Raw genomic sequence first — 15,983 nt, 5'->3', positions numbered from 1 at the left:
GCAGTTAATCAGTCGGTAGTTCACGACGTAATGGCGGCCGACTAGCTTACTATGGTGAGAGTGTGTGCGTGTTTATTGTCTTTACACAATCGCTAGCTTACTATGGTGGCTTCACGTTGTTTGTTCGTAATACGGCGTCCGTCTTTTTTTATACGTCCATGTTTCTAGGAAAATAATTTAAATCCTCTCTAACTTACAGAGCAGCCACACGGCGTGCGCCGGCCGCAGCCCCACCACCGCTTATGGAGGGCGAAGCTCTAGCCTCTAGACTTCTGGAACTGCAGCCACAAGGGGCCAAATTTTTAGCGTAAGTTTAATTATTTATTTGTTTGATTTGTACTTATGTATATTATGGTAATTTATGAAATCTGCCTCGAAGGACCAAGTTTTGATTAATATGACAGGATTTATAATTTTATACTATAATATTCTAATACAGTATAAATCAAGTTTCTTTTTACCAAATGGTAAAAAAATGATAATAATAGTAAATCACTTCATACAGACGCTGAACATAAAAATAAAAATTACTGTATAATAAGAACACAGCACCCAACTCGTTAACTAAAAATAATAACATTAATAATTCATAAGATTCATGGATCTTGATTTATTGTTGTTGATGATCCGTGAAATGTTTTTCTTTACTTTTATATTTGAAGTAAACAGACCTATTTTAACTGAAGTTAATTCTGTTATTATTAATTACAAAGATTGTGTTGAAATAATATTATATGCTTCGAAGAAAATGCGGTTAGTGTGGTCATATAAATAGTGTAATATTAACACGTAGCTATTGTTGTAACGAATATCAATGTAATTTTTATTCTCACTACTTTTTGCGCATAAATGTCAAAGCGATTCTTGTAATGAAATAAAATCTTCTCAATCAAAAAATTTCGTAATTTTCGTACATTCGCAGACCACACGACACAATATAATTCCAAAAATTACGAATCAATGAGGCTAGGAAAGTAATTTGGTCCTTCGAGCCGGATATTCATTTCAACTAAAACCAGCAACATTAAATACCTAACTATTACATAATATGTTAACTATTACATAATATGAATGTAACATAATAAATAAATACCCTTCCAGACCTGTGATAATCGAAGTCCCGATCTTCACGGCATCCTGTCCAGAACGAGAGATTGTCATCCTGCGCTCCGACACGGGGGAGACGTGGCAAGATCACTACTTGCACAACAACGATAATGCTATGATACAGGTAAATATAGTTCCTATGCTGTTGGTAATAAGGTTTTAAATTATATATTATGCTATGTTGATTTTCTTTATACACCTGATATATTTTTGTTTTTTAAGGGTGTATAATGTATATTATTGAAACGGAAACTTGTTAATGCCTATTTTGTAAACAAATAGGGAATTTGAATTTATATTGTGTCCTAGCACTTAAAACTAATGAAATGTGTCGATAGATGTGTTGTATAAGGGGGCGTGTTCATGCGGGCGTTCAGTTATATACGTATGTGGTTGTGGATATTCGTATGTGTGCATGTTTGTACCTACGCAATTGTGTATGATTAGAAATGTGGATGTGCGTTAATGTCACGTCAAATCTAGGTCTGGATGTTTTCATTTTTACGTGCTCATGTGTAGACACATAGACCTATGCATGTAGAGAACGGGCACGTACGTACGTGTATTCGTGCGTGCTTGCGGTTCAATGCGTGCATAAACATGTGCATTTACAACTTTGTCATTTCATTATTATTTCTGATTCACTAAGTTTGTTATTTCTTCTACTTTATTCTATCTATATACATCTATGTAAATAATACTGCTATAGTACTTTATTCTATTTCACATTTATGTATTTGTCTGGTCATCACTGAAAACCAGTGTTACAAAAACTTGGCATCACTATTGTCATCATTCTAATTTTTGAAGTGAAACTTTTTTATCGGGGTTGGAAAAAAATTTAGTGTAACAATTTTTCGTTACGCGTGACATTTTTTCGTTACGCGCCATCTTTTTCTTATCCCTACCACGCGTGATTGGACGTATAAGTTGCATATTATAGTAAATTATTTTTTGAAAAATAAGGTCATAAAGAAGTTTCACTTCTTACGTGTGTACACTAGTACACGCATACATTTTTTTTGTATTGGTGGCATATAATGAATTTAAATTTATTTATTTGTCAGGAGGCGCTGACCCGCGAGCGGCAAGAGCACGGCACGAGCGGCGAGGCGCTCGGCGAGAACGGCGAGCGCGTGACGCGCATCATCACGTGCGACTTCCCGCACTACGTGGCGGTGGTGTCGCGCGTGCGCCAGGAGGTGCACATCATCGGGCCCGACGGCGGCACCGTGTCGTCCGCGCACATCCCGCAGGTGGGTACACGCCCTTATGTAGCTGCAGTTGCTGGTGGATACGTGCCTTTATGTGGTACGCGTCTTTATGTGGCTGATGGACATACGGTTTTAAGTAACTCGAGTCGCCGGTGCTTACCGTCCTTATGTTAGTACTTATGAACGCGAACTTTTGTGATTAGTGAAATATGATTATTAGAACGATTGCTTCTGCTAATGAATACACGCCCTAATTTCGATGCAGCCTAGTCAACAACGCAAAATATGGGTATATTTTGCGTTCACAGCATCCTTACTGAATCATATTCATCTTGAAAGGGTTTTCAAAACGATCGGAGAAAAAAGTAAAATAAATAGATTTTACGGAAGCGTTATCACTTAATGAATCCATCTAATTATTTTACTTCTAAAATACATTACAAGTATTCCTAGTGTGAAAGCTAATAATGAAACTAGTTCTAAACACTATCTATATTTCATTGCTGAAGTGAAACTTCTTTATCGGGGTTGGACAAAAATTTAGTGTAACATTTTTGCGTTACGCCGTACGCGTGACATTGTTGCGTTACGCCGTACGCGTTACATTTTTGCGTTGCGCCATACTCGTGACATTTTTAAGGTCATAAAGAAGTTTCACTTCTTACGTGTGTACTCTAGTACACGCATACATTTTTTTTCTTCAAACCCAGGTGCAAGCGCTATTCCCGCCGCAAGCGCTAACGAAGCGCATCCGCGTGGGGCTGCAGGCGCACGGCGCGGGCGCGGCGCTGGCCCGGCGCGTGCTGCCGCGGCTGGCCGCCGTGTCGCCCGTGCTCACCGTGGAGCCGCGCCGCAGGAAGTTCCACCGCAGCATCACGCTCACCGTGCCGTTGCCGCACTCGCCTGATCACAAGGTTATTTTACTTACTTACTTTTACCACAGAATACATAATAGTAATGTCCATTTCAAGAAAGAAGTCCCGCGGACAATTATGAAACTAATTTAACAGATGGGGAGATCGGCCAATACATAACATATATCAATTTTTTTATCTAAATATTCGAGTCGCAGTAGTTTATAAAATTAAATTAAATGAACGATACATAATTTCCCACACAGATTTCCCCACATTTAACCCTGCCAACATTATTACGACCGCATACAGCGCTGCGTCTGCGGGACTTCTTTCTTGAAATGGACTTTAGCTAATACGCTACAGAACGAACACTCTCCGCCTCCCGCCAAAATTAAACACTTACCTCACCCCGCACGATCAGTCTAAAAATGGTCCACATTTTTCTACAGGGACGATACGCAACGAAGATTGACAACATTAATCAAATTGACTTATAGTAGAGCCAATTTAATAGGCAACATTTGACGTCTATCAATTTTATCTTCATAGGGTGGTAACCTGCTTAAAAACATCGATTAAAGTGAATTAATCAATACGGACTTGAAACATTTGTCAATCGAACTTGAAACACATGTCAATAATTTATGATAATTTTTATTCCCAAGTACTTATTGCATTCGATTCTAGATGTCAGATTTCGATTTTTAGAGTAACGTCTCTGGTATTTAAAAAGTAAAAAGGTTTATTGACACAAAATTGTAGCGACGTCAGTTCTTTAAATCAGAAATTGTTTATTATGCTTAGAATGGTTTATCAGTAAAATCAAATCCTAAAATTACTTGTATCGGCCATTATTATTATAAATATGTAATCGTAATTGAACAAAGTTAAACAAATGTGCAGTTCTAACAAAACGAAATATCATGTTATTCTATGTCGTGGTTACTAAAGTACCCGTCACGAGAAGCTATAAATTATGTAAACAAACATCTTTTACTAAGTAAACATTTTATACTGCGAGATAATAATAAATTGACCATATTCAATCGACATGAAATATAGACGGGTTATATGAAAGTAACAACCTATTTAATTTAGTCGGATCATATTTTAACGACGCAAAGCGCTATCGTTTGTGTTTCTTGGTACCGGAACGCGTCCGTCGCAGGGATTGTGAACTATCGGGACGCCATTTTGAAATAAACGCATCATTTGAGTTGTTTCATTGCTTTGCATATATCGCGGATCTGGTTGTTATTGTTAATTTTGTTATTGTTTCGTTATCACTTTTTTATTGTTGTTACTTTAATTGTTGCGTTAATTTTATTTGTTATTACGTATAATGGAGCCAGTAGCCAGTACATCTAAGGAAATAAATTCGCCACGAAAAAAACGTCAAAAGGTGCGTAATACAATTTATCTAAAATATATAATAAGTAAAAAGAAAGAGTTGTTTGTTCAAACGCGCTAATCTTTGGAAACTTAAGGTTAATATTAGAAGTAGGTTTTAAATTGTGAAGTAATTGGTTAGGTTAATTGGTATACCTGGAGATATAGCTTGAGCTTCGTGTGACAAGTGACTACCGGTGATTTTTACAGGTGACGAGCTTTACGGTTAATGAGAAAAATATGGTGATCAACGTATATAAGTACGTGAAAGAAAATTGGCCATCGAATGAATATCCCTACAAAACCGAAATAAATAAAAAAACAGCATCGATTTTGGGAATTGGCATAGCATCTGTGTATAATATATTAAAAGAATATAAATCAGAAGAGGGAATAAAATCACCTATCAAGTCTAAAGACAGGCCTAAATTTTATCAGAAAGTAGACGATTTTGATAAATCCGTAATTAGGAAAAAAATTCACAGTTTCTTTTTAAATGGCCAATTACCAACAATTCCCAAGATTCTTCAGGCAGTCAATGACGATGAAGATATGCCAAATTTTAGCGAAACAACTCTCAGGCGGCTAATAAAGCATTTAAACTTTAAATATATAAAACGACAGCGAAATAACGCACTTATTGATAGAGATGACATAACAATATGGCGGCGAAAATATTTGAAATCTATTAAAGACTATAGACAACAAAATCGCCAGATATTTTACATGGATGAGACATGGGTGAATGCAGGTTAGTGTGTTTTTTTTTATTGCAGTGAAACGGCAGACTACCATACGGTTCGCCTGATTGTAAGCAAATACCGTCGCCTTTACCGTGAAGTGATGTGTATGATACTGCAAATCTATTTGCAAAATAAATATAACCCACGCGCCGCCGACCTTGAGACATTAGTTCTTAAGGGCTATCACAAGTGTGTATTAATAATAATGTACTTCAACTCTTTTACTGCGCAAGACGCTAATTAACAAATGTTTAATTGTTTTTACAGGACATACCGTAAATAAAACTTGGGTAGACAAACAAGTTAAAAGTAAGAAGCAGGCTTTCCTAGAAGGACTTAGCATTGGTGCACGTAACCCAACGTCAAAAGGTAAACGATTAATAATTACCCATATCGGCAATGAGAACGGTTTTGTAGAGGGCGGTGAAAATATATTTGAATGCAAGAAGACGGGAGATTACCATGAATCAATGGATGCAACACATTTTGAACAATGGTTCGAAAACGTTCTCCCAAAACTTGGAGAAAATGCAGTAGTGGTAATGGACAATGCACCATACCACTCAAGGCGTCTTGAAAGAATTCCTACTACTGCCTGGAAAAAAAATGATATACAAAATTGGCTTGTAAGTAAGAATATTTCTTACGACGACAATGAAATTAAGACTGAATTACTGCTAAAAGTAAAAAATGTTAAAGACAATTTTAAAACTTATGTAGTGGACGAGCTTGCAAAAAAATATAAGGTGGAAGTATTGAGACTCCCGCCATATCATTGTGAGCTTAATCCAATTGAGCTAATTTGGGCCAACGTAAAAGGATATGTTGCTCGCAAAAATACAAATTTTAAATTTGACGAGGTAAAACAATTATTACAAGAGGGACTGCAGCAGATTACTTCGGAAAATTGGAAGCGTTGTGTGGAGCATGTTATCAAGGAAGAAGATAATTTTTATTCCAAAATCGATGAGATGATTGATAAAACTGTAGACAGCTTCGTGATACATGTCACTGATTCTGACACAGAAATGGAAACATCTGAATCTGACGAATAATTATTCTTAAATAATATTTATGTTAATTAATATTTGTTACTTAATAATTTATTAAATCTTAAACAAATTCATTTTTTTTGTTGGTCCAAATGTTGTGAACTCCTGAACACTTGTTTACAAAATTTATAGCTTCTCATGACGGTTACTTTAGGTTACGTTGTTGAATTTTGTTGAACTGTCAAATGTTGCCTATTAAAATGGCTCTACAATAAAGTAATTTTATTATTTTGGAATTGTGATTATCGTTTTTCGTAGAAAATAGTTAAATATTGTTCTGTTTACGGATGTATTTCATAAGGTTTTCACACTCCATACAAAATTATCGTTTTGACAGTCACCAAACTCTAAATCAACTTATAAAAACAAAAAATTGAACTTTAAAGATATAGGATACCATACATTAAACCATCGTCGATACATAAGTTACCACTATCTTAAATCAATTGCAGGTGGTAGAAAAACAATCGACATCGAACTTACGCCTACTCTGCTCGATCATGGGCGGTCAAGCGCGAGCCGTGTGGGAGGATGTCACGGGTTCGACTCCGCTCACCATCACCGATGATTGTGCGTCATTTACCACCACGGTTTCTGCAAGGTAATTATGAAAAGGAGATGTTATTAAAACTACCGTATTCTATATTTTTGATTTAAAAGATATCAAATATTTTATATTGCATAATATACCTTTATATACTAATAAAAAACTAATGCACGACAACAAGCACTATCAAAAACATCACTTTCGATGTCACTACTATTATCATTACAATTTTTAATGGAAGTTAAAGTTTTGCGTACGCTATATGTTCCATTGAGCATAATTAATCACATACGGGATATCCTATATGTCGATGATAATTGTCATCACTCATCACCATCGTTCTTTGGTTGAACGCGCTAATCTCAGGAACTACGGGTCCGATTTGAAAAATAAGTTATGTGTTACATAGTCTATTTTATCGAGGAATATAAATCATAAAATAGGAGCGGAGTAATGCGCGTAAAACGGGCGGGGCACAGCTAGGGTAAGAACTACAATAAATTAAATTCTAACTATTGTCCATATTGTGTTACAGATTCTGGTTGATGAACTGTCAAAATGTCAGCGACGCTACGAAATTGGCTACGGAGTTATACAGGTGAGCTTTAAAAGATTAATTTATTGGAATAACATATTGTGCACTTTTTGTATCTTTTCTTCGCGATTAAAACCGACTTAGTTACTTCTAACATTTTTATTTGAAAATATACTGGAAAAATATAATAACAATCTAATGTGTCCAGTAAATGTGTAATTTTATAGTTACCCGAAATATTAACAAAAAAAGACGGGTTGCACTCCGGGAGTGCCGGCAGAAGTGAAAACTTGATTATTAACGTTGAGCATGTTTGATATTTTGGAATGGTATCCGTCTTACGCTTTTTCGATCAGGTCACGTGTCCTGGCGCAAGTTTAAGATTTTATACCCATTAAAGAAAAAGTGCTCAACGCCGCTAAAGAAGTTTTCACTTCAAAAAAATTAACAACTATAAAATAAATTTTCTTTCAGACAAATGCTAGTAGTGCCATTCGAAGTGCGTATCGTGGTTTTGGGCAAACGTTTGGACGCGCTGGAAGGTCGCTTGCTCGTGCTCTATATTACAGACAGATACGCGTATGAAACTCTGTTGCAACAGGTATGTATATCTATTTAATTATGTAGGTACTTATAGTACCTACATAATTAAATTTTTAAATGTGCTTTATTTATTTCAACCTAAAATATGTTTTGAGTTTTAATTAATGGAATAGCTTATTTTTTTCAATCTAATGATGTGTTTTTCAAATCGTACAATACTATACTGACATAATAACTAGAATTGTCTCTTTGACTATGTCTTAGAATACCAGGATAGTTTTGCCAATAAATTCATTTGTTTAATTAATAAATCTAAGCTTCGAATATTCCTTCAACTGTTATGCCAATAAAATATTTTATTAATTAGTTTAATATGTACTTTAAAAAAATTTTTTTTGCACGCCATTTACAATGGCAGTATATGTGTATAAATATTGTATATTAACACCTTTGTATGACCATATGCATGCAAATAAACTGATTTGATTTGATTTGATTTGAATATTATAGGAACACTACACAGAGATAGCGCATTCGACGTCCGTACGCTTTTTGGACGGCAAAGAAGTTTTTCTAGAGTTTTCTGGAAACCTCGTTCCGGTAACCAAATCCGGCAGTCAACCGCTGTTTACTTTTGAGGTAAGAATAATTAGATAAACTTAAAATATTATTTTAATATCGGAAATAATGTTGCCGTAACACAAACAGTTACATTTTGGCCCCTAAATATTTAAAATCCAGACGGAAATCATGTTCGAAAAATTAACGTAAAAAAATAATGTACCTATAGCGTCCCTTTACTATTTACTAAACGATTTGACTAATAATAATTAATTATACATATAATACTGAAGCTAACGTCTCAAATGATATTTATTAATGCTCATAACTTAGTTTTCTTTGTTCTAAGTTTGAAAGAAATTCTTGATTATATTGTTTCAAAATTACAGGCGTTCAAAGACAACCGCGTGGAATTCACAGTGCGCGTCAAACACCATGAAGAGAGCCCATCCGGTAGGATCTATTTCATGAACGAACCTAAGGTAAGAAGACAATCTATTATTCGACAAATGAATGTATCGAAAATAAACTAAAAGAGAACGAAATTACATAGGTTTATGAATTCCGGGGTGACATAGGGCAGTATTCTCGGGCCATTTCTGTATTTAATGTACAAAAACGACTATCTGCTTAAGTTATCCAAATTTACATTTTCACATTCCTTAACGTTTGCTGCATGATACTTTGGTGCCATCGCGTCGTTAAAAATCAAACCACAATAATTAACAATTTGCCATAACATTGTTTTAATTGGTCAGTAAATTTGGCCAATCTATACAGGTAAAGGCTTTATAGAAAGTGTTTAAAATTCGGTTTTTCAATAAAAAATCAATAATTTTTCTTTAACTTTCATGAATAACCTAATCTTTTGTATAATCCAACTAGCTTACCGCCCGCGGCTTCGCCCGCTTTGTCTAAAACCTAATAAATTATATACTAAAACCTTCCTCCTGAATCACTCTATCTATTAAAAAAAACCGCATCAAAATCCGTTGCGTAGTTTTAAAGATTTAAGCATACAAAGGGACATAGGGACAGAGAAAGCGACTTTGTTTTATACTATGTAGTGATACTTAATTAAAATGAATAATAATCGTATATAATTGCAGGTGGCCAAGGGTGAACAGTCCCAAACACCCGCGTGTGTGCTCGACGTGCAACTGCCCGAGCGCATCGCACCGCGAGCCGCTAAGAGCCAACTCGATTGTCTCAACCTCGACCAGTCCGGTAAGACATACATACACACACAGAGAGACATATAAATTTCATCGCAGTAGACACAAAAAGACACTAAAAACATACATGCACACAAAGTTATACCGACACTAGCGAAAGACACACACACACGATTATATCAATAATTACACATTGGAATGAAAACAAGGACATTCTGAAGTATAATGCAATTTAAATTAATAAGCGAAGACGTCTGAAGTTTTGCGAATACTTGTATTTCGTGGGTTTACTTATGTTACAAATTATTTGAATAACATTTTAATTATTTTCCGGTCTTTATAAATGGATCATTGTAAATTATATATTTTTTTTATTATTTAAAGGATTTGACGCATTAAAAGACGAACTGAGCTTCCATTGGGGTGACCATAACCACAGTATCGCACCGCCATCGCTCCCCACACACCACGAAACGTCACCACAACTCAACGGACACGTGAGTTCACTATAATTACACTTAAAATTATATATGCAAGGGTTATGCTAATATTCAATACATTTATATCCCTATTTAGTACTCCATTACGTTTCTAGAGACCCAAACAATGTGCCTGTTGTCCTGTAGTCTCAGCCCATTTCGATAGAATAGTCTCGTTTACCATTGTGCATTAGACATGGGTTCGATTCACAAGCTTGCGCTCATCCGCCATTAAATACATTAAACTATTCCATTTTCTAGGACAAAACCATTGCAAATGGTAATGTGAAATTCACTACTAAGGACGCGGATGATGTGAAACCCAAAGTTCAAGGTAAATATATAAATTTTCATCATAAATATGTAAATATATCAGTACATTATTGAAAACGTATTTAATTTTACAGTGAATGGTGACTCAGTGCACGTTGATTCGAATAAAGTGAAAGCAACATTCGATTCTGATGAAGACAAAACTCCCATGAATACATTGGAAAAAGGCAAAAAGAAATCAGAAGGCGGTTTCTTAGGAGGCCTCGCTGATAAAGTTAAGAACGTGTTTAGCCACAGTGAGGAGAAGGAAGACAGTAAAGAGTCATCGCCCAAACTAGAGCCTAAACCAGAACCCAAACCAAGAGAATCTAAAGATAAATCACCGCCGAAACCAGTACCGAGAATTATCAATGAAGATCTGCTTGAAAAAGTCGACGATATGTTCAAAGACTTAAAAGTCAAACCTCACGTACGAATCGATGAAGATGCCAACAATGAAGTGTATTTAACAAAATTAATTATCGACGATGGAGATTCTCCAAGTATAAAGGAAAAGACTGAGGAAGTGTATGAGCAGTATGAAAACATGCAACCCGTTGAAACTCCCTTGCGTAGTAAAAAAACGGATCCATTCCAGTTCTATGACGACTGCTGCAAAGGCCTATACAAAAAAGGTGAAAAACATAGCCACGAGGAGACTTCAACGTTAGCTGACAGAATAGAAAATGTCAATTTTACCGTGCATGAGACCATCCAAGAAATCGCTGATAGAGCTGAAAACGAGTCCAAAGATGTTTTAGATAAACTTTACAAAGAGAAAGATAATCTAAAACAGAAAACATCTGAAGTGCAAGATGATGTATCTAAAAATGGAGACAACTTTAAACACGATCTTGTCATCGTTGAGGAAACATTGAAGAAAAATGTTCATGGTGGGGAAGATAAATTGAAAGATGCCATCAAAGAAAAAGCTGATAAAGTTGCTGATACAACACAAAATATAGAAAACGATGTTGATAATTTAACTTCAGATGTTCGTACACAAGCGACCGCCGAAATTGAAAATATTAAAACAACAGCTCAGGATATTGTAAATAATCTACTTAATCAAGCTGATTCAAAACATAAAGACCATAAAACGCTTGTAATGGACTTTTTAGCCGCTGAACAAATGGAAGCTTCTAAGTCATTAGACGGCGTAACCCAAGATATAAACAAAGAAGTAAAAAATAAGGAAAACGATCTTGTTAATACAGCTGAAGTAATAAAGGATTCTACCAAAGAAAAAATATCAGATATCGGTGAGGACTTGAACAATAAAGTGAACAATATAAAGAAAGGTGCTAAAAATAAGATGGATAATTTAAAAGAGGCAACCGATGATAGAGTGAATGAATTGAGTGATGCTATTGACTCTGCAAAGGAGAAAACAGGAAAAGCAGCTGAAAATGTAAAATCAAAGGCTAAAGAAACTAAAGAAAATATAAAAGCTGAGGGCAAAAAGAAATCCAAGGAAGGCAAAAACTTTTTCACAGGACTTGTACACAATATATTTGGCGAAAAAGAAAAAGTTGAGGATGAAGTGAAAAATAGTGTATCTGAAGGCAAAAAATCCGCTAAGAAACTATTAAAACAGGCATCACAAATGAAAGAAGATGTTGAAGAAACCGCAGCTAAGAAACAAGAACAATGTGTTGATTTTCTTGAAAATGAAACACAAAAAGTAAACGATAAGAAGGAAAAGGCTATCAACAAGGGCAATGAATTAATTTCAAACGCACAGAATACGGCTGAAGGTATTAAGGAAGATTTACATGATACAGCTACATCTGTAGCACAAAATGTTCAAGCAAATGCTCAGGCAGCTTTGAATAATCTCGAACAATTCAAGGACAGAGTAAGTCACGATGCGAACGAACAAGCAAGTAATCTAGTACAAAATATTGAAGGTAAAAGGAATGAAATAGCCGAAGAACTTAATGAGAAGAAGCAAAATGCAGTAGACAGTATACATTCAACAACGGATAGCGTAATAAAAGACATTGAAAATAAAAAAGAACAAGCTATACAAAGTGCACATGAACAAGCTGAGAAGCTAATTGAAAATGTAGAAAGTAAAACAAAGGAAGTCACTCAAAATATCGAACAAAAAAAAGAAAAAGTCGTTGATAATGTTCAAAACAAGACAAGTGAAATTTTGGATGGCATTCATCAGCAGAAAGATCAATTAGGGAGTGCTAAAGATGATTTAATAGAAGTTATTCAGAACAAGAGCACAGATTTTTTGAACAGCGTAGACAATGCCAAGAACAACGCAGTAAATGAAGTGCAGGCTCAAAGCGCTCAAGTTATTGAAAACATTAACAAGGAAAGAGATGGAGCTATTCAAGCTGCACAGTCGAAAAGAGATGAAATCGTTGAAGACTTACACAATAAAAAAGACGAATTTACTTCAGCTGTTAATGATAAAACAAATGCAGCTGCAGACGCACTTACAAACACACAGACTGTAGTTGAAAAAGTCGTGGAAAAGAAAAAGAGTGATTTAGTAGACACCGCAGATTTCATTCAAAACGCAGCCAGTAATCATATGGATAGGATAAGGCAAGAAGCAGAGAGCACTACGGAAGATATTAAAAGAACAGCAGAGGAAGCTATTAACGCGGCGGCACAAAAGAAATCCGAAATTCAAGCGGATATAAGCACGAAATTTGAAGGAATAAAAAATTCTGGCAAAGATAGCTTAGACAGCGTGCAACAGGCTGCTAGTGAGAAAGTTTCACAAGCTAAAGAGTCAGCGGAACAAGCGTTCGGACACGTCAAAGATTCGTCCTTGGGCGCTTTCGGTTCAATCGAAACCGCGGCAAAGGGCAAAGTGAACGACGTTGCCGACAACTGGGAGGATCTGCAAAGTAGCACAAGGGATACCTTCGCAGAGATGAAAGATGAGGTTCACGGGTTGGAAAGCTCAGCGCAGGACACGTTACATAGCTTACAGAGTTCAGCTGGCAATACTTTCGACAGTTTAGATGATTCAACGCGAGAAATAATAGCAGATGTACAAAACACGACGAACAAAGCAGGAGACGCTTCTACAGAACTATTCGGCGGTGTCAAAGATTCCTTTGAAGGTTTCACGATAACGGCGGAAAATAAACTCGAAGACATAAAGGGTGCTGCGAATGAAAGGCTAGAGGAAACTGGGCAAAGTTTGGAAAAGATAGAAAGTGACGTCACTGAGGGTGTAAAGAAAACTGGATCGAATGTTGCGCAAGGCGTGACGTCAGAGGTCGATAAATTTGCAAGCAATCTCAACGATTTGGGCAATACTGTGTTTGGATCATCGGGTAAAGGTATGTTTTTGGCTATTCCTTGTAAATATTGTCACAGTTAATTCAAGAAGTATTGAGCATTTGATATTCAATCGTATTTCTACGGAAATAAAGTCGTAATTTGAACATAATTCGTAATTGCCAGTGGAATGTAATTTGTAAATAACTCGCATTGTATTGCACTAAATCGCACTTTGTCACAAGGCATTGGTTTCATATTCAGCATTGATGATGTTATTAATTTCTTTGTTTAAAACAGCATTATTTTACGTGATTAATTTTATGTGCATTAGTTTGAAATTTTATAAACTTTGAACAGAGTTTTTTTTGAAGATTAAAAATTAACTTAACGTTACGTTGCTTTTCATTTAATGATAATAATAAAAATAAACATGAATTTTTGTTTTTGTGAAGTCCTAACTTTTGACCTAACGTTTTTTCTGTTTGTTTTGTAATAACTATATTAATTTTTTTAATTTGAATTTCAGTACTTTTATTTAATTATGAACTTTATTCACAGGTTTTATGAAAGATTCAAGTAAAAAATTGCTTGAATCAGAGAAATCACAATCCTCACCACACAAGAAGGGCTCAGGGTAAGATTTTAAATTATTATTTTATATTACTTATAAATATAATTATTTTTACATTAATGTATATAACAATTCAAATATCGAATTGCACAACTAATTCACATGAATCATGTCAATGAGACACTTAAATTAAATGGTTTTTATTCAGTTCTCAATAGAAAACATCTGAAGGCATTTTTATATAAAACTTAAAGAATTACTTAGAGTGGTAATATGTTTGGTAAATATATTTTAATAAAGATACGGAAATTTTATTTAATTTACTTAGTAATAAGCTTTAATAGTAAACAGAGAAGTTAAAGTCGTGGAGCTTAGCAATTGTTTTTTTGAAACTTGAAGTAAAAAAATTGTGAGAAATAGAATATAATATATCAGAAGATATATTATTTTGTTCTATTTATGATGGATTGGTTATTATTAAAAATCTTCATTATGACTCTTAAACATATATTAAATGTTTCAATGGTACATAATGGTGTACCTATTCTTATCTAGGCTAAATTGATTTATAAGATTGTTTTATATAAAAATGCCGTATTGAGAATTGCATACAATTCAAATGATATTATTACACATTGCCTGCGTCTAACACGTGCACCGGCTTACAGAATACCGAAACTTAAGAAAAAGAAGAAATAAGCAGCGTGCGAGCGAAGCCGAACGAACGTATGAGTGTAGATTTAATATTTATTGTTGTTAATTGTTCTGCGGTTTGTTTGTTTCACGGATTATTAATATATAAATTAATTCGATAATTCATAAATTAATGAATAATCATATGAGAATTTTCGATTGAATCGAAAAAATCGTGAATATATATTGAATTTTTTATCAATTGTATTTAAATCATGTAAAAGCGATATATACCTATTAATTTTTATATTTTCCAAGTGTTAATACAGTAAGGAATTGAATAAATATATGTATCTATATAAAATCGTAACATTTCTATTGTATTGTATTTTTAATTTATTTTTAATCGATGCTCCGTGAAGCAAATAATTGTAAATTCTCTATATTCTGTTAATTTTATGACGTGACGTCATACGGACCTAGACTCGTAGAAGTATAGCGTCCAATTTGTTCGATAATATTATTTGAAGAGATTATAAAAGCCATCTCCAATGTACAAAGAAGTACAATTAATCTAGTTGCGGTTTCATAGAAATCGCTTTTATTAAATCGACCCTTTATTTATACAAATAATCAAGTTGAATCTTGCCTCTATTAATCATTTTGACATTTTATTCAATCGTATATATTATTGGCTTTAAGGCGACATATTGTTTTTATTTGCAATTTGTGAAATAGTATATTTGTGTTGCATAATTTATTTTAACTAAGTGTACCGCTTGTACAGTATTCGACAGGAATTGTTTTTATAAGTTTCTCAATTTTGACTTTATACTATGGATTCAGCCATAGCTTTAGTTTGAGATCTGCTAGGTTATTTATTTTTATACTGTGTCCTATTTTGTCTTTCGTAATTATTAAATAATAGATGTATGTATATTTAATGTCACAAAATGACGCAATTTTATGTGCTACTTTAATTATTTGAGAATAAATATTAATTGAACATT

The 15,983-nt window shown here is 34.5% G+C and overlaps 1 protein-coding gene and 1 long non-coding RNA gene across 2 annotated transcripts in view; both read left to right on the top strand.

The window, feature by feature from the left end:
- The window catches only part of LOC149477652 (uncharacterized), a 166,813-nt gene extending 150,830 nt beyond the window's left edge, over positions 1-15,983 (top strand). The window contains exons 21-35 of the mRNA XM_089710302.1: positions 200-307; positions 1,102-1,231; positions 2,175-2,363; positions 3,032-3,235; positions 6,815-6,963; positions 7,445-7,507; positions 7,919-8,045; positions 8,498-8,626; positions 8,938-9,030; positions 9,658-9,775; positions 10,108-10,220; positions 10,464-10,536; positions 10,610-13,828; positions 14,328-14,403; positions 15,009-15,983. Of these exons, the coding sequence (XP_089566428.1) occupies positions 200-307; positions 1,102-1,231; positions 2,175-2,363; positions 3,032-3,235; positions 6,815-6,963; positions 7,445-7,507; positions 7,919-8,045; positions 8,498-8,626; positions 8,938-9,030; positions 9,658-9,775; positions 10,108-10,220; positions 10,464-10,536; positions 10,610-13,828; positions 14,328-14,403; positions 15,009-15,039 (4,822 nt within the window). The 3' untranslated portion in view covers positions 15,040-15,983. The remainder of the gene's footprint in view (positions 1-199; positions 308-1,101; positions 1,232-2,174; positions 2,364-3,031; positions 3,236-6,814; positions 6,964-7,444; positions 7,508-7,918; positions 8,046-8,497; positions 8,627-8,937; positions 9,031-9,657; positions 9,776-10,107; positions 10,221-10,463; positions 10,537-10,609; positions 13,829-14,327; positions 14,404-15,008) is intronic.
- On the top strand, positions 4,127-4,818 carry LOC149477653 (uncharacterized). The gene is made up of 2 exons (XR_016317549.1): positions 4,127-4,580; positions 4,778-4,818. It is a non-coding gene; the product is annotated as an uncharacterized LOC149477653 (long non-coding RNA).

This window comes from Colias philodice, chromosome 24 (genome assembly GCF_061535455.1).
Source record: "Colias philodice isolate Cphi_HAF_F1 chromosome 24, ilColPhil1 Martin Lab GWU primary, whole genome shotgun sequence".
Lineage (NCBI taxonomy): Eukaryota > Metazoa > Arthropoda > Insecta > Lepidoptera > Pieridae > Colias > Colias philodice.
This window is presented reverse-complemented; position numbering and strand designations above follow the sequence as displayed.